The 23027-nt window shown below is 41.6% G+C and overlaps 1 protein-coding gene across 1 annotated transcript in view; it reads right to left on the reverse strand.

Annotated features, from left to right (window-relative positions):
* Window positions 1-8688: 8688 nt before the first annotated feature.
* The window catches only part of INO80 (INO80 complex ATPase subunit), a 2478170-nt gene continuing 2463831 nt past the window's right edge, over window positions 8689-23027 (reverse strand). The window contains exon 38 of the mRNA XM_044074204.1: window positions 8689-11334. Coding sequence (XP_043930139.1) covers window positions 11117-11334 — 218 coding nt within the window. The 3' untranslated portion in view covers window positions 8689-11116. The remainder of the gene's footprint in view (window positions 11335-23027) is intronic.

The raw sequence follows: 23027 nt of genomic DNA on the forward strand, positions 1-23027 counted from the left end.
TCTAGTGCTCTGGAGTCCCTTTCTGAGGGTACAGAATTTTTAGCCATAGAAGCCTTAGCCCCTTTGGGACGCTGAGAGATTGTCTCTGGATCAGCAACAGGGCTTTTGTAAAGGAATTTGTGTGAGTCAGGCACTCTATAGTATCTATCTGGTTTGGCTGGAGCAGGAGGCAGAGAATCTGGATTTAGACTAGATTCTAAGAAAACATCATCCACAATGTCCAAAGCTGGGGGGATAGCAAGTGGTCTGTGCTGGGGGAGTAAAAGAAACTCTCGGAGCCTTTTCTTTGAGCTGGAGTAGTCCTGACCTTCCCAGTGGAAATGTTCCCTCATGGTATGTAAGGTTTCCTCAAAGGAATAATCCTCAGGGGGAGAAGCTGAGGGAATGGAGTCTTCAGCATCAGAATCTTCATAAGGGGGAAAGGAGAGGAGCCTGAGGAAACAGACACTTGATCAGAGGAGGCATAATCCTCCTCTTGTCTAGGCCTTTTGTCGGGGGCGGGGGGGTTTGGGAACCCCTGATCAAAGAAATCAAATCTTCAGCCATTTTAAGCATCTGTTTCTTAGGCATATGGTCTTGACCTGGAGACTGAAGTGTAGGCTTTTTTGGTTTTAGAGGAGTCTTAAGCTTAGCATAAGATTTTATGGTGAGAGTAGTCGGTATGAAGACACCTTCAGAAACCAAAGGTGTTTCTACAGCACCAGCTTCCCCTACTGCAATGTCGTCGGTAGGGCCTAAAGAAAATGGCTGCGTCGGCCTAGAACTCTCTGCTGGGCGATCCAAAGCGGTCTGGGGATCCAACTCAGTGGTAGCCAGGGGCTGCGTAGGTAACTCACTGAAAACCAGAGAACCGGCGACCGGCCCAGCCGAGGCCTCGGAGTCTGGCTTGGATCTAGGCTGCCTGTCTTTATCTCTGTCTTTATCTTTGCATTTTTTATGCACGCTGGTAGTTGGTTGCTCCAACGCCATAGCGTAATTAAATTTTCTACTGAAGTAGTGTCGTGCGAAATCAAAGCGTCGCTTTATAGTTCGCTTATTGAAACTAGCACAAAACCGACAACCAGTGACATCGTGGTCTGGGCCTAGGCAAGGTCTACAAAAAGAATGAAAATCCTTATGAGGTATTTGCTTCCCACAAGAAATGCAATTGTTAACTTTTTCTGACATCGGACTGAGGCAAGAAAAGGTTCCCCAATAGGGTACTTAGCTTTGAAGACTTCGGACTGAAACTCGATTCGAAAATCTCATGTGTCGGCCGACTGGCACTTGCGAAATGCTTCTGCTTCGGGCACCGCGTAGCAAGAAAGACTGAAGAAAATGGCGTCGGATGCCTCTGATATACCCCTGGCGCTCTGACGTCAGGGAAGAAGCGACAGCAACCGATGCTGGACCAAGACTTTGGAATTTGGGCCGACTGCGGGACCGCCTGACGGCAGGATAACCCATGTAATGACTGCAGCAGGGTAACACGATGAACATCCTGGAATAAATGCCTGATCCGAACTGGTCTCGGAGAACAGGCTGGATGACTCGTTTTCCTAGCAGCATTTCTATTTCTATAGCTGCTTCCTCCCTTTGCATGGGTGGAATGTCCTGGATGTGCTTTGGTGGTCATGATGGTTCACTGAATGGGATGGAATATCCTCTGGATATAATCTATAACACCCAACGATCTGTTATTACAGACTTCCATCCGGCCGACCGAGGGCTGCCTGAGGCTGGACAACCCATATGTTATGACTACAGTTGCATTCTTGAAGGACATCGATCTGTTATTACGGACTTCCATGCCACTGGTTGAAGCAATAGTCGACCCCCGACTGCCTCCAGAGATGAGCAGTCAGGCAGCCCTTCAGGGCTGCTGCCTGGGTTTGTCCGAGAAAGGTTCTCGGGACTAGAAATTTCTTGGACCCCCTCTGCCCCTAGGGTGGCGTGTAGCATATCCCCCTCTGCATCTGGGGGAAGGTGAGTCCTGAGTTTCCCGGGAAAATGCCTGAGACTTTCAGAACCACATCTTGTTCATCGCTGATTCCTTGAGAAGGATCTTTGAGGGGAGAAGTGGATCCCGATGGCAGACATTGTCTTCCCATCCTTCGCACTCTGGACCAATGTCACTTTGACTGACTTCCCAAAAAGGGAAGAACCATCATAAGGGGCGTTTGCAAAGGATGCCTTGAAGGATTCTGAGAATTGACAAAGCTGGAGCCAGGCATGGCACCTAATGGCAATGCCAGTACCAGCCACCCTAGCGGCTCCCACCATGGCATGGGAGTGAAGACACATGAACATATTTGCCACGGACTTGAGAGTGGCCATTTGAGCGGAGAATGTCTTTTTATCCCCCTCCTGACATGGACTCTGGGGTCGACTCAGTGATCTCCTTGACCAAGTCTCGTTGCAGTTGAATGATGTGTGCCACGTAGTTCTGTGCTCTTACAGAGAAGGTCACTGAAGCATATACCCGCTTCCCAAAATGGTCCATCTCCCTTGACTTTCAGTCAGGAGGGTGAACAGTAGAGCTCTCCTGCGCAAGATCTTTCTTGGTGGCAGCTGCCACAACCATAGCATCCATGGGGGATCCCTTGTTCCATTAAACCCTCTCTGAGGGGAGACTAAGTACTTTGTCCAGGTGCTTAGGGATAAGCTCCACGGTGTCCAGTTCCTTCCATGACTGAGATGTTATGAGATCCACCAAAGGATCTGCGGGAGGGGACACCCAGGAGGTAAATTTGCCTGTGCCGAATGCCTCCAGGAACACTGATTTGTCTGAGGTCGTTTTTTGGACAGACCACCCCCCCACCAGCGGAGGAGTTCCATGATGTCTCCAAAGGAGACATCCTCGGGGGTGACCTTGGGGAACCTTCCCCTTCCTCCAAATCAGTGTCTTCAGTAAGGGATTCTGGTGGGGAGTCCAGGTGCCTCCTCTTACACATTCGTTTGCGAGGAACTTCCTCAGTGGGACTTTCTGGGGAGGACTCACAAACCTCCTGCTGCTCCTTTGGGGGAGCTTCCTGAGGCAAAATGGGCACAGGCTGTCCCTGAGATGACAAGATGGTAGGGACCGCACCCAAAGCAGAGAGAGTCAGGATGGAGTCCGAGAATGAGATGGTCAAGGGTCTCGATGACACCAAGAGAACCATCTCCACCACATCAAAGACTGAAGGGGAACGGACCTCCTGGGATATGCTGGCTGTAACCATTCCCCTCTGTCCCGACAGGGAAGTCAGAGCCAAGACTCCAGGAGCTAAAATACCAAGGTAAGTACTGTTCTCCGAAAGGCTTGAAGCTGAAAGCAACCCCTTGGATCCGACCCCCGAGACTATGGCTACGAGAGCTTGGATCCGATCTGGTTAGATCCAACATGCTCAAGGCAATGGCCGGCATTGATGCACCAATTACCTTCGGTACCGACCCCCCACCCCGACCCTGAGGGTCCTCGGATCCAGAGTCTCCAAAACCGTAGTTCGGATTAGAGAAGGAGTTATTGGCATAAAAAAGGACTGCGAACTCCCCCCCTCCAGATTGAGACGGTGCTGGCAAGACCCCAACTGGATATGGGTGTGGATAAATCTCTGCATCATCTTGTCCATCTCCGCTTTACTGATGCTCTGGGTGGAGTGGGAGGACGATGCCACAGAAACTGGTTGAGAATGCCGGTGAGGGGTGACATGGTCCACGACTCTTCTGGCACAGGGGAGAACCTTGGGGATTGAAGCCAGGAAGATCCAAGCCTAGTTGGAGTCCTAACTTTGGTTGGCAGGCCAGCCAGGGCTGAGCGGTCTGGAGACTGCTTCTGCGGCTTATCTCTCTTGATCTTTTCCCCTTCCCTGGACCTCTAGGCAGAAGTTTGAGTCCCAGAGGCTGGGGAAGAGGAAGAAGACGTAGCTGCTATCCTTGAAGAGAGGGGTGCAGGGGCTACTGTCCCCGAGGAGGGAAGTAGTCCTTTTAGGATCAATTTGTCCCTCCTGTCCTTCAGTGCTCTGGGGTTAAACCCAGCACAGACAGGACAGGAGGTCTGAAGGTGCACCGTGCCCAGGCACACTACACACAGAGTGTGGTCATTAGCTGGGGAAAGCTTATGGCCACACTCTGTGCACGTCCTGAATCCTAATTTAGGGGCTTCAGATATCCCTAAATAGGGTGGGCACACTCTCCTAACTTTAAGAAAGGTAAAGAAAAGGGTCAAAATGATAAAAAATAGCACTTACACTACTCACTGTATGCCTAGAGCTCGGACTACGCTGCTTGCTTTTCCAGCGGTAAATGAGATCTGAGGGGAGGAAGGAAATGGGCTCACTATGGGTAAGGGGAGGAGCTTGCGGTTCGGATCAGATGCTGGAAAGGCATCCGTGATGGATCTGTAACCCACAGGTTGAAGACCAAATTAAGTCAACTACTTCAGATCAATGATATTAATGAGTGTAAAACCAGTCAACAAAAAGAGGGTGAACCTGTAAAAGACTCCTATAAAATATGGCAAAAGAAAACAGGAAAAAAATACTTGTTGATTATAGTTGCCTGAAGAAGATTCTCCATCACAAGTACACTTGCAAAGAACCATGAGACAAATATTTTACTGATTTGCTAGCCAGAAGTTGAGAGATGCTTAACAATCTGTAATCAGAGTACCACTTATTAACTGGATGACTGACTACTACACCTGTATGCACCATTAAGTAAATCCCACAGATTTTCTCCCAAACTGCAAGGCATTCTAAAACTTCAAGATTTGCTAAAGACAGAAATTGTGCAGTGTGCAGTAACATTTTCTGAGTTCCAACTTCATTATAATTTAATAGATTTCTCCAGCAGCAATCACATATGAATTCAAGACAATGCCATTTTACATAAAATTAAGCCACTCCATTTTATTTAAATGAATTTTCTCCAGTTAGTAAAAGAAAGCATTTTTATACATATATACAGTTCATCTATAAAAATAGCACATTCAGAGTAGGTAAACAAATAAAAAAGGTTCTGCTTTATTAACTCTTCTGATATTATTTAATTATTTACACGTCTGTTTACGGGAAAAATATAATGAAAGCAGGTTCCTGATTTGGCAGGCAAACATGTATGTGGGATAAGATAACCACCACCAAACTCAAAATGATTATAATCCAAAGTTCTATTGTTCTGGATATACACTTATTAAACAGGTCACCATCCTGAAGTAATTATGAAATAAATATGAACCTCCTGGGATATCAATAAACAGAAAATGGTAATTAAAAAAGAAAAACTGAGATATTTCTTGTTCTTTTTAACTTCAGTTCTCTGCATTTTTTACCAAGTAATGCCCACTGAGCAGACACACACCATTTACATTGGGTATTGGGGGGGGTTGTACCTGAAAATTTAAAAATTATGAAGAAAATGGGTCCCTCTCTCAACTTCAGTGCTTCTATCCCATGCTGCCAGACCACGAAGGACAAAAGTAGGAGACTTAAGAGGTGTACAGGGCCACATCTTAAATCACTGCATTGTCTTTGGTAGGATATAAAGTCCTGGTTAACTGTTTAAGCATCTATTTTCTTTTTACTGGCAAGATTCTCAGTGTGACTTAAACAATGTTATCCCATAAAATCCACTGAATGTCAGTCACAAAGCTATACTCTCCACAGTTTTACTTCTACAGACACTAGTGCTGGCTCCCCACAAATGAGCTGTATTCAGAAATGGGAAAAACACACACCTACAGCAATTACAACTGCTGCAAAAGCCAAAACAAACACGGGATAAAGCACCTTCACAAAGGAAACCAGTGCTACCAAAAAACGAATGCGTCTTTCCAATGGAAAGCCTTTGTAGTTTAGCTGTCATTCAATAAGCATACGTCATCTCCCTGTAAGAGCACTAATTCAGCTGTTTCTCACTTACCAAAAAAAAAGAGTCTCTTCACTACACTCTACTCATTTATAGTCTTGCAAGGGCAGACCCAATATCTGTGCGATTTACAAATTTATCTGTTATGCGCTCTGGATATGTAGCATATACTTCACCAGACTGGAAAGTCGCTGTTGATAATATGGGGTCTTTAGTGCCTCTGGTCCCAATATCAAAAATAAAAAAATAAAGGGTTCCTAAAAGAACATGCTGGTGTTTTCTGCAGAGTTGCAGAAACACTACCAAAAAACATGCTGTAATGTTTACCACACAAAATGAAAAAGTTACTGCATATTAGACGAACATGATGTTTTGTAACAAGAGTAAATTATGTAGTGAACTTGGATCTGAAATGTAAAAAGGGTTTGTGTGTAATGGTAGGGTTTTACAGAGATTAAGCCAGCTGATTTTTTAAGGCAGTCCAGTTCAAATGTGTCAAACGAGGCATGGAAGAGCAAGGTGTGACAAAATACTAATGTGTGACCACGTTACATAACATGATAGGCAAAAAAAATAATGAAGATGTACCAAGAATGTCCCCTCTCACATCTGAGCTGCACATTCCTGGCTTCAATTACAGTTTTGCAAAGTGATCATAGTTGTATAACAGCATGGCAGCAGAATCATCAGGATCTCAAAAGAACAGCAGCTTAATAATTAAATGAAGCCTAATGATGCCAATGAAGAACTGTGAGACAATTCAGACTTGAAAGTGTTTCAGAACATTTCCTGCATGCTCAGTGGACTCAAAAAAAAAGTATGCACTACTATGCAATTTCACCCATTGCGGGTAAGAACATTACATGCTGCCAAAGGTTTTTGTTTCAGAGGGATGGGGGTGGAGAAGAATTTTAAATTCCGTACCACCAAATGTGCAAATCATGTAAGTATCCCTATTAACAATGACAGATGAATAAGGGTAATTAAATATATAAGATTAATATGCCTGAACAGCAACATTCTAAAATGTTTTGCAAGCAAATTATTTAATATGGAGCATTCCTACAGTTTTCTAACAGGATAATTAAAATTCTAGTCTCTCAAATGAAAATTTAGGTAATTTCTGAGAAGGTAAGAATGGATGATGACTGCTGTTGCCACATATTAAAACAGAGATGCCAAATCTCCAGAGCAGGTAAGATGATGCAGTAATTTAGCAAAGCTGAACTGCTGATACCATTACATGAGTTTAAAAATGGAGCTAAAACAGTAGCAAAAATAAATTATGACATCTCTGAATGTTGCTAGTTAAATGTGTTATTCAACAGATTAGTATCCATTTTAAACCAAGTACAGTTATTGTCGTGTTAAATAACTTATTTTAGAATCGGATAACTGACTACACCTCTCTAATGCTCACAGTTAAGGAAAGTGTCCTCTTTTAGCCTGATGTGTTTATAATTTCACATATTAAATGGACTGGTCTGTGAACCTTTTCAAGTCAGCAATGATCCAAGCTCAACAGTAAATCTATGGAAAATCTGTTGCAGATAATTTAAAATGTTTTAGAGAGTGAATCAAAGCAAAAATGAAAGATCAGGACTGAACACCAGATCTCACATTTCTGAGGCACAGAGGTTACCACTGTTATACTGATCAAATAATAGCTACAAACAAGGTCACAAAAGTATTATGTCCAGGTCATACATCCAGTCTGGATGGGCTAATGATACAAAACATGCTGTCATCCTAAAAGTGAAAGAGGTCAAGAATTATTCTACTGAACTGCCTCACATTTCTCCAAGACTTACATATAAGCTATATAGTACAGGGTTTGGAATGAAACAGGTATATTTGAGGTATAATGTACAGCTTACAGATCAAATCTGGTAATTCAGTGTGATGTGCACAAATACAGACTACTTATAAATGGAATAGCCCTTGGGGAAAAAAAAGACTTGAGAACTATTAGCACTTACAGGCCAAACCAGGTGATAGAGACAGAAAGAGGGCTGTATGCAGACTGCCTCTAGCCTGACTGGATTTGACAGTATTCTTGTCAATTACCAGTATGAAAGTACGCAACTGATTCTACAAAAATTCCAGAAAAGTGTCACAGTATTCTGAGACTATGCTGAATGTACAACTTCACATATTAATTTTGATGTTAATGACAAAGACACAAAGTCATTCCTGAAAATAGGGCACAAAATCTTACACTGTGCACCAAGAAGCATCTGTTTAACCAAGATGAAGTTTAAAGATGGAGGACTTGTTGGGTTGCCTGTCAACACCCCAAGATGAATACTTGGTAAGACAGAATAGGATTGAAGTCCTGTAGACTGGTGCCAGAAAGGGTTAATGAGAGTTATTTCATTTAATAAAATGAGTCTGCCCCACCTTCAATATGCCAATCATAAAAACACATTAAATAATGTTTACCTAGACACTTTTTAAGGTAATCAAATTACTGATATGTTGCCATACTTCAAAACTCATGCTACTGTTTATGCTAGAACAAAACTCTCTCACTCACTTTCTCTCTGTAACACCATGCAATGTAATTCTACCCCATCTGGGTAAGTCATTTAAAAAACCCACAAAACACATTGGTGAAACCGTCCAGATATATTCCCAGCATTTCTTCCAATGAAAACAGTAATGTTTTATACTACTAAAACAACCATGTATTACTGTTGTTAGTAAATAGAAATTTAGGCACATGACTATTATAGACAAATAGGCAGGAATGTTCCATTTCACAAAGAAAACGAGGGAAAATTTACATGCTGCTTTCCTAACAGCAATTCTCAAATTATGATTTTCCTTGACACGTTCTTCCTAAACATATATTTTCTTTTGAATTTCTTCATATCAACATTTTTTGGAGCAAAGGCACATTTTAAAGCCACAACAGTGCAACATTTGTGGTTCTTGCTATTCAGTAGATTTCAGGGCAGAAATGCATCTGAAAAAGACTAAGCAATGCTTTAGTGCCTTTCCCTTTGAAAGGAAGACAGCTTCTTCGACTCCAGAACCCTGAAAGTTGCCAGACTGAAACTTTTCTGCTTGACAAAACTCAATACATTTTTCAATAATCCTGAACATCTGAAACTGTCTGCTTTTTTATGAAACACTTGCCTCTGGTTGTTCATACTGTTAGGTGAAGCAAAGTGTCTCCACTATCTGAATAGGTCAAGTAGTCTATCATAACGTACTTCCTAAAATGTGTTACAGATAGCAACAACTGTGTCTTTATTAGAAAGCTGAATCTTTTTCTACGGAGACTGAGTAACTTTCACGTTACTGTATATTAGCTTATCTGAAAAACATGAAACCATTATTTATTCTACCATTTTTATAACTCACATTGCACACCAACAACATATTCTGGTATACAAGGCATTCAGAAATGCCACAGGCCTGACTTCCCCAGAGCTTGCTACTATCTCGCAGTAATGCACAATAAAAACTTCATAATGGCTGCAATGGGCTTGACAGCTGCTTTGAAGAATGCAATAGACGAGTGACAAATGTATTCCTGCTACTTGCTTTCAGCAATGTGACTGTGGAAGACAAGTTTACCTTATCTCAGTCATCTTTCAATTGCAAGCTGTACCTACATGTTGAAAGGCAAAACTAAAAAGAAGAACATATGACAAAAAATAACAAACTATGCCAAAATGGGCAAAGCAACCCTGGAAGCGTAGTTAATAAGCTAGGGAAAAAGTTGACTGCTTGATATACGTAATAGGTTTCAAGTACTATTTTCAACAGGAAAAAATGTATTCTTAAGACGTAGTTAAAACATACACACACACACACACACACACACACACACACACACACACACACACACACACACACACACACAAAGAAGCAAAAATCAGGAACATTTTAAAAAGCCGAGGGGAAGATTAGATGCATAGGTCTAATATTAGAAGTTCAGTATTAGCTAACCTGAGCCGTTATAGTACAACACATGCGTCCTTCCGGGGTATTAAATAGAGACAGGAAGGGAATAGACAGTGTCAGTGTAGGACAGAGAGAGAGCACAGTGCCCAGACTCACTGGGACCTATTCTGACATCTGAATGTATACTCCTCTGCATTTCAATGGGCTAAGTTGAATGTGGGTATTTCAATATAATCCTCCCTTGCTTTCTCACTTTACAGCTGCCCTAGCTAAAAGTTCTACCCCTCTGTGCATAACTGTATACCTGGCATATGTTGCAGTTTTTGTATCTGAAGTATATAATGCAGGATGTTTGCAACAGTCTAGTTTTCACAGGAAAAAATATATATTATCTCTTTTTATATTCCATCATTCCCAGAACAATCTCGTTTAAGTTGTTGTTTTATTTTACCCACATAAAGTTTGAAGAGCACCATGCCAGTCATCTGCAGATCAGGGTTTGGGAAAATGATCACTGTAAATGTTGAGTTAATAATGATATACAGCTGACTTTGTATATGGAGCCTGTACTGATACAAGATTTACAGAAAACTTACTGCTAAAAAAAAAAAAAAAAAAAAAATCCTGTATGGTAAGGTGCACTATAGTATCATGAAATAGCCCCATTGTTTCTCTATAACAAGTCTGTTTTGTGGCATCTTATCACATAACAGCTTCTGCAGGTCTGTAATAGTGCAGTACTCTTTAACAATCCCCTAAACACGGTCTCTCATCAGCATAAAACAACATAGAACTGAACAGTGTACTAACTGTGTAGCTTAGAAAGGTACACTTTGTAATGTGTTTGTCGCTGCTTGTTCTGTTCTTTTTTTTCCTTTCTGCTACAGAGGGGATGTTCTTAATTTCAAGTATAAGAGGTTTCTGTGCTGCAGAAAAGTCAGGTAGTCAATCTATGCTGCCCCCCTTGAAAGTGCCATTTTGTAGTCATTTTCAATCTCTCCTTCAGTGCACACAGTTGCATTTTGAAGGCATCAACAAAATAACTACCATTCTTCATCAAAATATGTCCCTCCTTGAAACATTAGGACTTTAGAAAAAAATCAGTCTTAATCCATTTTAAGCCTTTTGATTTCTGTAGAGGACTTTGTAAAACTGGCACAGAAAACATAACTCCACAAAATACAGGAAAATACTGTGTAGGCCAAGCCCATAAGAATGTAATGCAGCTTTTATCTTCTTCACAGTTGGTGTGTTACATATTCAAGTTGATTCAGGTGCAGTTTACATACAGTCTTCAGCTTTATGGCTTTGCAGCTTCTTTTTTTGGTGGGGGGAGCATAGGGCACATAAAAGAAGATGGAATCCATGTCAGGTGCTATCGCCCTAAAGAGGTGCTGGCTCCTTTGCTTTGCTTATGAATTGGAGTTTCAGTGCCAACTGCGTTTACAAGGTTTGATTCCTGCAAAGTTCCAGGAACAATTGCCCCTTTACTTATAGGGGATCCTAATGGAGAGGAAGCACTTACAGGACCAAAAGCAGCGATACCAGTTGGACGGACCTGAGAGGATTGTAGTGGACTACTGCTTGAGATACCTGCTGAGACAGAAAAGAAGCAAAGATGTTAAGTTGTTTTATACAACAATAAATAAACAATTCTGACTGGTACCACGAATAATAAAGGAAGTAGAAGTAAGCAGCCAAACTCCACAGTGTGGAGTACGGCTGCTTACTTCTACTTCCTTTATTATTCTTGGTTCTTGTCCTTGTGCTTTAAGTAATTCTGACTGGTAGAAACATTACCCTGATAAAGGTTAGACACACAGGTACCTACCACAATTGCAGATGTATAGAGATTTTTCAGCTTCCAGCACTTGAACACTTCCTAACTCTGCACGGCAATACTTAATTTAATCTTCAAAACAATTTTCCTATTAGGCATGCCTTCTTTGTACAATAATCACCTGTCATGAACACTTATAAATGAACTTACATAAAAAGCATATTATTCCCTATCTGTTTCCCAGCCCACAAAAAAAGAGTAAGACAAGGAAAGATGTATCCTAATTAAAAAACATACAGAAACATGACTGCATCTGCGGTGGTGGTGCTGCGGTAGCATTGTCGCCTCACAGAAAGACGTTGTCCCATTCGATTCTCAGCTAGTGCATCTACTGTGGAGACATGCGTGAATGGGTGTACCTTCGTTGAAGGTTGTGCGTTAGGGCCGGCAACTCAGCATGTAAAAATCAACTGACAATCATTAGCAGACTGGAGTTCCGCTGTGGCGACCCCTAACCGGGAAAAGCCAAAAGACACAACAACAGAAACATGACCACAGGTTTGAAGGATATGTGCATACACAATGCCTAAACATCTGTAAATACCTGGAGATATGGCAAGTGGACATCTACAAAAAAACTTCTAAGAGGGATACTCAATCAGTAGGCTTTCATTATTGTGCAACTATCGAGCTATATTCTCCAGTGGTGAAAGTATATCTAATTCTCCAAAAGAGCAGTCTGCCAAGGACAACCATTCAAAATCCTGCATACACTTTGGGTGCATTATCAAAACTTTAAAATTCAGTTATCATGTGATTCAGAGTGACAAAGAGGCCACAGCACAGATGTCCTGTAAACACATACTGCTGAATGACAGACAACACAATTTAAGTCCTAACACACCCAGAAAGAGGCTAAAAGGTAAAACAAACAAATACAATTTCCAAATCAAGTAAGCCGAATCTTTCATTTCTGCTCTGCCTATGACTGGTTAAGGCATAGGAAGAGAAGGTTACTGCATTATGAACATCAATGTTTTTCAGGAGGTGCACCCTGGGGTACACTGCTGGAAAAAATATCAGACTAAGTAAATTAAGAGCTAACCTGGATTAACATTAGGCAGGAAATAAACATCATATTATTTCAGCTGATTGACAGGGACAATCCCTGATCATCTTTACTGAATTATCAGATATGACACAGACAATCATACATTTATATAAATGAAAACAAACCATATTGACATATTCTCAGTTATAAACATACATCACGCATAATCTTCTATACAATCATTGTCAATACATTACATAGCTCACTCAATTCCTGCCTATCCTTAAACCCCATGCCTCCTCCAAAACATTATTCTGCACATATTGTTCCCCCATCCCATTTTTCTCTATGCAATTTGCTCCTACCCTTTTTTAAAGATCCTACTTCCATAGTTCTTTTATTTCTGCTACTAAATTCACCACTTGAAATCATACCTCTCAACCTGGAAATATCAAAAATTTGGACAAAGGCCCATGAAAAATTAGGTATAAATCTGCATGCTGATTAACATAACATTTGCATACATAATCATGTAGCCCCACCCACTCCAATGGAATTGTGGGGTACCAACTTTTAAATGCAAACTGAAAAATACACAAAATATTAAATACAAAATAAACAGAACAAAAGTGTTTTATTTATATTATTTGAACTTGTATCATCAAACTTTGAACTTGTGAAAAACTAAAATACAGTTTTCTTTTATAAAAATAAAATTAACTGCTTCTACACTAAATTGCTACCTACAGAGTTCTGCTGTCATTAACTAACTGACACTATTCTGAAAGTTGCAAATAAAGGAGTGTCAACAAAATCATTTTCATAAAACTACTCAAAAACATTTGATTTAGCAAATTACATATTACTTCTTTGTGAACACAAAGTCTTTGAGCGGGGTAACTCTCAACCAAGCTAGTTCAACAACTATCTAGTAAGAAGAACAGAACATTTCTTCTCTGAGGTAAGAAGAGACAATTGCAAACACACTGACAGTGACTGACTGAGGTGAACTACTGGAAGCAATTTATCTGCAGATGAGTATTCCATGAGAACATTCCTGGCACTGAATTTACATTTTAAGTTATTTAACTAAAGCATCGGCCTGATATGCCCAAACAAAAACAGATAGACCTGTCTATATAATTAACAGCTGTACAAAATGCGGAAGAAGAACAAATAAAATACTTTACTGTGAATGTTTGATAGCTGGTGTACAAAACTACAAGACTCACCAAAAATGCTGATCTGTTGGGAATAAGAGACAGAAAGAAACAAAGAGCTGCCAGCTGAGTATTCCTTTGGGACTGTCCCTGACTCCCTGAGATATTATGAATTGTCTTCCCCTTCCCTTAAATCACTAAACCAGAAAAGTATGTTGTCATTCAAAAAAAAACTTATATGTATCTACATATATCATCATATACTTTTAACACCAATCACTAATTGAAATATCTTTATCAAATAAATATTCCAGTTTCATTTTATGCTCAACTTCTGAGAGACTTGGATGGCTACAATCACCTGCATTAGAAGCTGAAGTTAAGTGCAAATTGCAGTATTGCATTTTAGTCTTCTAAGTACAAACTTGCAGTTTTAAAAGTACTGTATTTTATTTATTTCTGTTACCTAATTGTTTTCACTGAATAGTGTTCTGTTTGTCTCTCTGCTATAAGAGGGGGTAGTGGTCTTCTCACGTCTTTGTTATCTGATATTTAACTGTTAGCCTAGGGGGCTTCCTCTGCACTTTAAGTGCTAGCCACAAAGTTTGAGAATTCATTTTATGCTCAACTTCTGAGAGACTTGGTTGGCTGGCTACAATCATCTGCATTAGAAGCTGAAGTTAAGTGCAAACTTGCAGTATTGTATTTTAGTCTTCTGGTAAGTATAAACTTGCAGTTTTAAAAGTACTTTATTTCATTTTTTATGTTACCTAATTATTTTCACTGAATAGTGTGCTGTGTGTCTCTCTGCAGTTAGTTCCCCAGCCACTCTCCCTGTTCTTGTCTTGGTGTTAGTGTTTTTGGCTCTGGAATTGCCCACCCCTCCTGTAAGTCTGTATTTGAACACTCCTCTTGAGTACATTCTGATCATATCCTGAGTCTAGTGTTCACTCTACTTAATACAGAGAGAAGATTTGAGAAGGCCAACCCACTTAGGTTCTTCCTTCGCCTCTCCTTGCACTTTACTAACAAAAAATAATACTTTTTTTCATCTGCCTTTACTGTATTTATGTTTCCTCCTACTTTATTTTGCTTTTGCCTCTTCTTAAAAGTACTCAGTTTTATTTATTCTGCTGCATTTATTACTGCTTGGTAGTAGCCTGATTAAATTCTACTGTTATTCTAAGTCTTTTGGTTTAAGCACTTGGGATTCATACCGGTTGTTTTACATTAGCACTTGGGCTTCATACCAGTTGTTTTACATTAAGAAGGTTTGTGGTCTGCACTGTTGTGGCAGGACAGGTAGCTTACATCCTTCTAAGTTGGGAATTGCTGATTGAAGGCTCAGTGTCTGCTATTCTAAAAGTGTATTAGTTCTGGTTTAAGCACTTGAGATTCAGGCCAGTTATTCTACATTAAGACGGTTTGAGGTCTGCACTCTTGTGGAAGGAGAGGCTGGATTCTGCCCTTCTGAGCTGGGAATTTCTGGTCACAGACTTATTGTGTCTGCTTATTTGAACTGTTTCTTTCTGAAATTGGTGCGCCTTGATGCTGTAGCATAGACCAGATTCAGGCCTGCTGAATCTAGCTTTGTTTGTATAACTTGAGCACTGATCCCCTGCAACCTAGTGGCAGGAGTGTGCAGTTAGAACTTGTCTGACTGAAAACTGCTGGAAAAGGGGCTCAGTTTTGAGCTTTTTCTCTGGTTAATTGGGTAACTTGTTTAAACCAGTTTGTTCGTTTTCTATTGTTTTATATATATATATATATATATATATATATATATATATATATATATATAAATTGCACTTTATTCATCTGCTTTTACTGTTTTTGTGTTTCTTCCTACTTTATTACTAGGGGCATTGACTACAACTCTGATCTGAAATATATAACAATAAGTATTCTTTACTGTGCATTTAAAGTGTTTTTTTGATTGTATCTGCTTTATTTTCTGAAAAAAAAAATACTTGTTTCCCACCTTTCTAAGCTAGTATAGTCCAGTTTTCAGGTTAGTGCTGAATTCAGGGCTGTGTTACAAATCTCTGTGTTTGCCCATACCTTACTTGGATAGAAGGAAGTTTCTCTGTTCACCTGTGAGAGAGGGGAGCTTTGAGCAGCCTATCTGTCCCTGGAGGAGTGGTTTCAGCCCAGAAATTAGTAGTTTATTGGCCATTTCGGGCTAATTTCTCTCTGTTTCATTTCCCTGCTATAAAAACAGCATTTGCCGGGTTTGCGCACCGGGCAGCGCCGGTTACCTAACTATTCCCGGCTCCATACAGTCTCCTCTTCAATTTTTCCCTTGGAACTAGACAAACTTTCAACATAAGCACTCAAGCCATTCATTTCTCAGCTCAGCATTTGCTCAAAACTCATAGCAAGCACTTATAAACCCTAGCACTAGACTCCCTATACTGTACAGAAGGACACTGCTTTCTATTCGATCTTACCAGCCATTCAGTAAAACAGTTCACTGTACCTATCCAGGCATGTCCAAAGGGCAATTCCAGGTGTACTCTCCAGTCCAACTGGTGAATCTGGGCATTTTGAGGCAATGTTACAACTGCCTCATGTACACAGACAACCCTCTCCTCCTACCACCAACCACTAACACATGTTAGAGATGCAATTATACAGCCAAACTGGAGGCTAAGCTCTCTCAACCCAAGACTGGATCAGACAGTCAGGAGGAGAAGGGAAATACTTGCATCACACCACCAGTCTCACATAGACCCATTAAACCAGCACCTGCAAAAAACACACATAAATACACGAAAACATACTCGGAGGCTCTAAATACAAATGTGTAAAAGCAAAAAAGACCTCCAAAGCAGACAAGCAACCTCCACCCCCCAACACAAACCATGAAATACATACTTCACAAAACCAGTGTGCCATGCAATCACAGCCTTTAAGGCAAAATAACATACCCAACATACTAGTAATAGGTGACTAACACAAGCACTCAGATCACTCCAGAACAAGTACAAATACGACTCTGTCATTGTCCATGTTGGTGTGAATGACCTGAGCTATACCTTCCTGGACAACATGAAAACAGACATGGAAGAGCTCTCTGATCATGTAGCCCAGGCCGGTATGACCCTGACCTGAATAGCATCCTGCCTTCACCAAGAATGATACCATGGTATAAAGAAAAAAATATCAATTTCAACAACTGGCTAAGTTTCTGGTGTCATTCAAAGGGGATCCAGTGTCTGTCCACTTGGGATGACATGCTCGACAAGCCACTCTGCTTCGCTAGAGACAGCTTGTACCTGTCACCCTTAGGCTTTCGAATACTGGCCAAGGCTCTTGCCACCCCCATAGTGCCTTTTTTAGGCAAGGCTCAAAAGACAAACCCACCTCCGTAAATAGCACAAGTAACAAAAAACTGAGGGTAATGTTACTCAATGCCAGAAGTCTAAACCTCAAAATGCATGCCCTCGAGGCACTCCTCAGTATGGAGAAAATGGATATATGAGCAGTAACAGAAACCTGGTTTAAGGCTCCAGAGAGCACCCCAGCACTGACTACAACTCATACCATACATTTCGGCCACAGAACCCAGACCAAAATACAAAAGGTGGGGGCATATCCATATTCATCAACGATACCCACACCTCCAGGTTAGTGGCACAGCAGATGCTTCAGAGATCATCCATGTGCAACTAACAACGGGCAAAACAGCAATTCAAATTGTAGCTTGCTTCAGATTACCCACCATGTCCCAAGACCTCCATTCCGCATTTCTGGAAACATAGAGGTCCTACAAAACACCCTAATATTGGGTAATTTCAATAACCCAAACATTAACTGGGAGAACTACTCAAGTATTAACTCCCTTGCCCAACATTTCCTAGAATTTATAAACTCAAAAGCCCTGGATCAACTGGTCAACACTCCCACCAGATGTGACAACACATTGGACCCCGTCATCACCAACATGGGCGACCGGTGTTCCACACCATAGGTCAACCCCTCGCTGGTTAGATCTGATCATAAACAAATCACTTTGGATATCCACATTCCTCCTCCACCCCCGGACAAGGAAACCACCGTGAAAAACTTTTCAAAAGCAAATTTCACATTACTTAAGACTGAGGTGGAAAGTTTCAAAGCCCCCATGCTAAAGGATAATGCTGTTCAAGCTGCAAAATCCTTTACTAATGCATTCTACAAGCACCTACAAGAATGCATGGATTGTGCTATCCCAAGCAAACCAAGACCTACTCCTCCAAGAAAAGGAAACCAGTCTGGTGGACCCCTGCCATAAACAAACTATACAATAGAAAAGGGAAACTAGTACAGAAAACAGTAAAATCCCAAGAAGGGAAGACATCCCTGATCAGTATCAGCAAGAAACTACAATCCCTCATAAAATCATCCAAGGCAAGCTTTGAAAGAAAAATTGCCAAGGACAAGTTAGTGCAGAATGGCACAAAATACATTGAACTGACCAATATCACCAACATCCTGGCAGACAGGTTCAGTGCAAACTTCACCCCACTCTCACCCCCAAAAGGGCCCATAACCATACTAGAAGAATGCAGTGCTCCTGAAATTAGAGACACTCAGGTTAAAACAGCCCTCTCCAAAGCCAAAAACACAGCATCAATGGGACCGGACGGTGTCCCAGGATGCATCCTACATGAGCTCAAAGACGAACTAACCTCTCACCTAAACACACTGTTCAAACTCAGCCTCTCCACAGGCTACGTACCCATAGAGTGGCACACAGCAATGGTTATTCCGCTCCACAAAGGTGGAGCCACAACAGACCGAGCCATCATCATGGAACTCATTAATAGAGACACTGGGAGCCTCCAAACTCTAGACTCTACCCAGTTCAGCTTTAAGGGCAGATCATGCCTGCTACACCTGGTGGACTTCTTTGAGACAGTTACCAAGGCAATAGACGAGGGAAAGATGATACACACAGCCTACCTAGAACTCGCAAAGGCCTTCAACACCATTCCCCATTCTGGTATTATATAGAAGCTCACCAGCCTGAAGATAAACCCCTACGTCACAAGATGGGTTGCCAACTGGCTCATGGACAGAACCCACATGGTGAGAGTTGCGGGAGCTAGGTCCGACTCTAAACCGGTTACAAGTGGCATTACCCAGGGCTCAGTCCTAGGACCCTTCCTGTTCGGCATATATTTCTTAGAGGTACAGGCAAGCACAGGAGGACTATGGCTGACCAAATTTGCAGACGACTGCAAACTAGGGGCTATAATTGACTCTCTGGCTGACACAGACATCCTCCAAAAGGGTCTCACTGAGACGGACATCTGGTGTCAAAATAATGGCCTCAAGCTAAATGCCAAAAAGTGCATAGTCATCCCCTTTGGAAAAACCAAAGTACCCACAAACTACCACATAGGTGGTAGTCCCCTAAATATGGAAGACGTAATAAGGGATCTGGGGACCCAAGTAGATAGTAATCTCTCCTTTGATAATCACATTGCCAAAGTGGTTAGAAAATCCTTCTATGTGGTCCACCTAATCACAAAAGGGTTCGCATCCAGATCAAAAGAGGTCATTGTGCCCCTCTACTCATCACGCATCAGACCCATCATAGACTACAATGCCCCATTTGGGAGGTACCTTACATGACACCTGCAACAGTGGGAAAGACCACAGAAGTACCTCACCAAGAGGATCACTGGCCTCAAACAGATGCCCTATCAGCTCGACTGAAGAAACTCCAGCTGTACTCGGTTGCATACTGCCTACTCAGAGGTGATCTCTGCCTGACATACAAGGCCATGTCCAACCCAGAATTGATGGACATGCTCCACCTACAGTAAACCATATCCCCTCAAGCTACACGCTCTAGGGATCTAAACCTCACCATAACAATAAATAGGACGTGCTGGAGGGATAGACTCCTGTCCCAGAGACTTCCCATGCTTTGGAACAAGATTCTAATCTACATTAGGCAGAGCTCCTTGCTAACACTCTTCAAGAGAAACCTTGACGAGTGGATGGGAAACAGAAATTTTACCCCCAGGATCACTTCAGTGGCTCTGCTGGACAGAGGCACAGGGAACTAATCTAAGGGGGTGGCAAAAGCCAACACATTCTGGCTAGGCTTATAAATGCCTTCAGGCAGATAGCCTAGTACCTACCTATGAACCTGTGTGTCATTACTGTTTCTGCTACTTTCATGCACTATATCAGCCAAACTCTAGTCATGTGTCTCAATGCTGTTTCCTAATGAATGTTGTAGCCCAGACAAAGACATTCATTTAACTACAAATGTTGTCCAAGTTAAATGTTGTATTTTTATCTTTACTTGTATTGAATTTTACTATATGACCCTATATTTGTTATCTATTTTATCATTATATTTTTACTATATTTAATACTGTTTTTTACTAAAGTATGTTTTTATATTTTATTTTTTATGTATTATTGTTCGGAGATTTTCTCCCCAGGCCGCCACTGAAAATGGGCAATCCTGCCCAGTCGGACATTTCCCGGTAAACAAATGTAAAATAAAAATAAATAAATAAATAAATACGGGGCAGAGTTGGTACCAACTGATCATATCTGAGACATTCTAACTCAAATATAAGGTAAGTAGTAGTGCTTGGTTTCTGTATTACCAGAACATTCACACATTCCCCATTTCTCTCTCAAGAAAGTTCCCATGTGGGGCTTTATTGTTCTCCATAACCCTTAAGTCTATGTCAACAGGAACTTCAAAAAGGTTGCACTGTGCTAATAACCCCCTAACCTCAGGAATGGTCAGGAAGGACTGTTAGTGGGTGGGGTAGGGGGGTGTTTATTATCACCTGCCAATCCCCAGTCATACCAAGCATTGGGCCCTTAACTGGGACATTACTCTTCAATAAAGACATTTTATGTCCAAAGTCCTTTTGAAATTGCATATGTAAACAATTCACAAGTTCATAGGTGTGTACTAGGCTAATGGCCCTGGAGCCTTTATAAGCCAAGCCTATAGAAGTGCCCTGGCATCTTGCCACCTGACGTTAGTTCCCAGTGCCTCTATCAAGTAGAGCCACTGGAGTGATCCCCGGGGTGAACCTTCTATTACCCATCCATTCATCAAGATTTCTCTTCAAGAGGGACAGCGAGGTGCTCTGCTTGACATGTGTGGGAAGTTTATTCCAGAGCATGGGCAGTCTCTTTGTGAGGAACTTGTCCCTCCAGCATGTTCTGTTGATTGTGGTAATGTGGTTGAGGTCTCTGGAGCGTGTAATGCAGAGGGATTGGGGTTTCTTTAGATGCAGCATTTCTAACAGAGCTGGGTCAGACATGGCTTTGTAAGTAAAGCAGAGATTGCCTCTAAGTAGGCGATATGAGACAGAGAATAGCTGGAGTCTTTTGAGTCTGTCCATGTAGAACATGTATTTAATGCCTAGGATTCTCTTTGTGAGGTACTTCTGTGGCCTGTCCAGCTGTTGCAGGTGTCTAGTGAGGTACATGCCAAATGGGGCATTATACTCTATGATGGGTCTAATGAGGGATGAGTAGAGAGAGACAATGACCTCTTTCTTCCTGGATGCAAAACCCTTGGTAATGAGATGTGCCACATAGAAGGACTTTCTGACCACAGTGGCAATGTGGTAGTCGAAGGAGAGGTTGCTGTCAACCTGCATCCCCAGATCTCTTATAACGCCTTCAGTGCTGAGTGGGCTCCCATCGATGTGGTAATTAGTGGGAACTGAGTTTTTACCAAAGGGGATGACAATGCATTTTTTGGCAATAAGCTTAATGCTATGGTTTCGACATCAGTCATTGGTCTCAGTGAGGTCTTTCTGTAAGATGTCTGCATCACTCGGGGAGTTAATAATGGTTCCCAGCTTGCAGTCATCTGTGAACTTGGTCAGCCAGAGTCCCTTTGTGTTGGCCTGGACGTCTGAGAAGTAGATGCCGAACAGGACAGGACCCAGGACAGATCCCTGTGGGACTCCACTCGTGACTGGTCGGCAGTCTGACTTGGAGTCCGCTACTTTCACACTTTCTGTTCTATCTGTAAGCCAATTTGCAACCCACCTAGTGATACAGGGATTGATGCCTAGTTTGATGAGTTTATCAATAATTCCCGAATGAGGAATGATATCAAAGGCCTTGGCCAGACCGAGGTGGGCTGTATGCACTGCCTTACCTTCATTCACAGCCCTGGTGACTGACTCAAAGAAGTCAACTAGGTTGAGCAGGCAATATCTCCCTTTCACAAAGCCAAACTACGTGGGGTCTAGGATTTGGAAATTTCTTACATCTTTGTTAATCAGGTCCATGATGATGCGCGCCATAGCTTTACATATCAGACTCGTCAGGCTAGTGGGGCGATAATTCCCAGGGTCTGTAGTCGCTCCCACTTTGCAGAGAGGGATGACTGTAGCAGTGCGCCATTCGGTAGGGACAAAGCCTGAGGTGAGGCTGTGACAGAACAGGGCACACAGATGTGGTGCCAGTTCGCTTTGTAGTTCATGTAGAGCACAGACAAGGATATTATCGGGTCCTATGGAAGCTGTATTCTTGGCCTTGGACAATGCAACTTTAACCTGTGCTGCAGTAATGCTGGGTGCCTGGCATTCTTACGGTATTGTGATTGGTCCTTTACCGGGGGGGGGGTAAAGTTGGCACTGAATCTGTCAGTCAGTATGTTGGCAATATCTGTTGGCTCAGTATAGGAGGTACCATTGTGCAGTAACTCAGAGAAAATCTGGGTATTGCCATTGAGGTTCTTAATATAACTAAAGGAGGCTTTGTGATTGTTTCAAGTCTCTAAAGCTGAAAACTGGTACTTGCAATTCTCAAGTTGTTGCTAGCTTGCAACTATATTATTAGTAAGACAAGTCTCTGCAAACATCACTTGTCACTTGGCTTTCTCATACCACTATTTTTGATTTCCATACTGAACTGAAAACTTTACCTGATATGAGAAGATGACAACACAGCAGGTTTCATTTGCTCTTCAAAGAACAGCAAATAATAACTTTTTGTACTGCTTGATGTAGCACCCATTGTGATGTTTAATAATCAGCATGAAGTACTAAAGGGCCAGCAGGAAAAGTGCAAGCCAAGTTAAACAAAATTTTGTAATATATTTTTACAAGACAAAAGGCCTTCTTGTATGGCGAGCATATGTACTAGACACTAAAGCAATGAGAATATTAATAAGTCAAAATCAACTACTAAAATTACCAAATAAACCAATACTTCAATCCTGTTGGCAAATATTAGAGACGCACACAAAGCAAAGCGTCACAAAGAAAAACAAGGGTGATATGTGAGATTAGTGGTTCTTTGGAAT

The sequence above is a fragment of the Protopterus annectens genome, chromosome 6.part0, assembly GCF_019279795.1.
Source record: "Protopterus annectens isolate FY-2018-M chromosome 6.part0, PAN1.0, whole genome shotgun sequence".
Taxonomy (NCBI): domain Eukaryota; kingdom Metazoa; phylum Chordata; order Ceratodontiformes; family Protopteridae; genus Protopterus; species Protopterus annectens.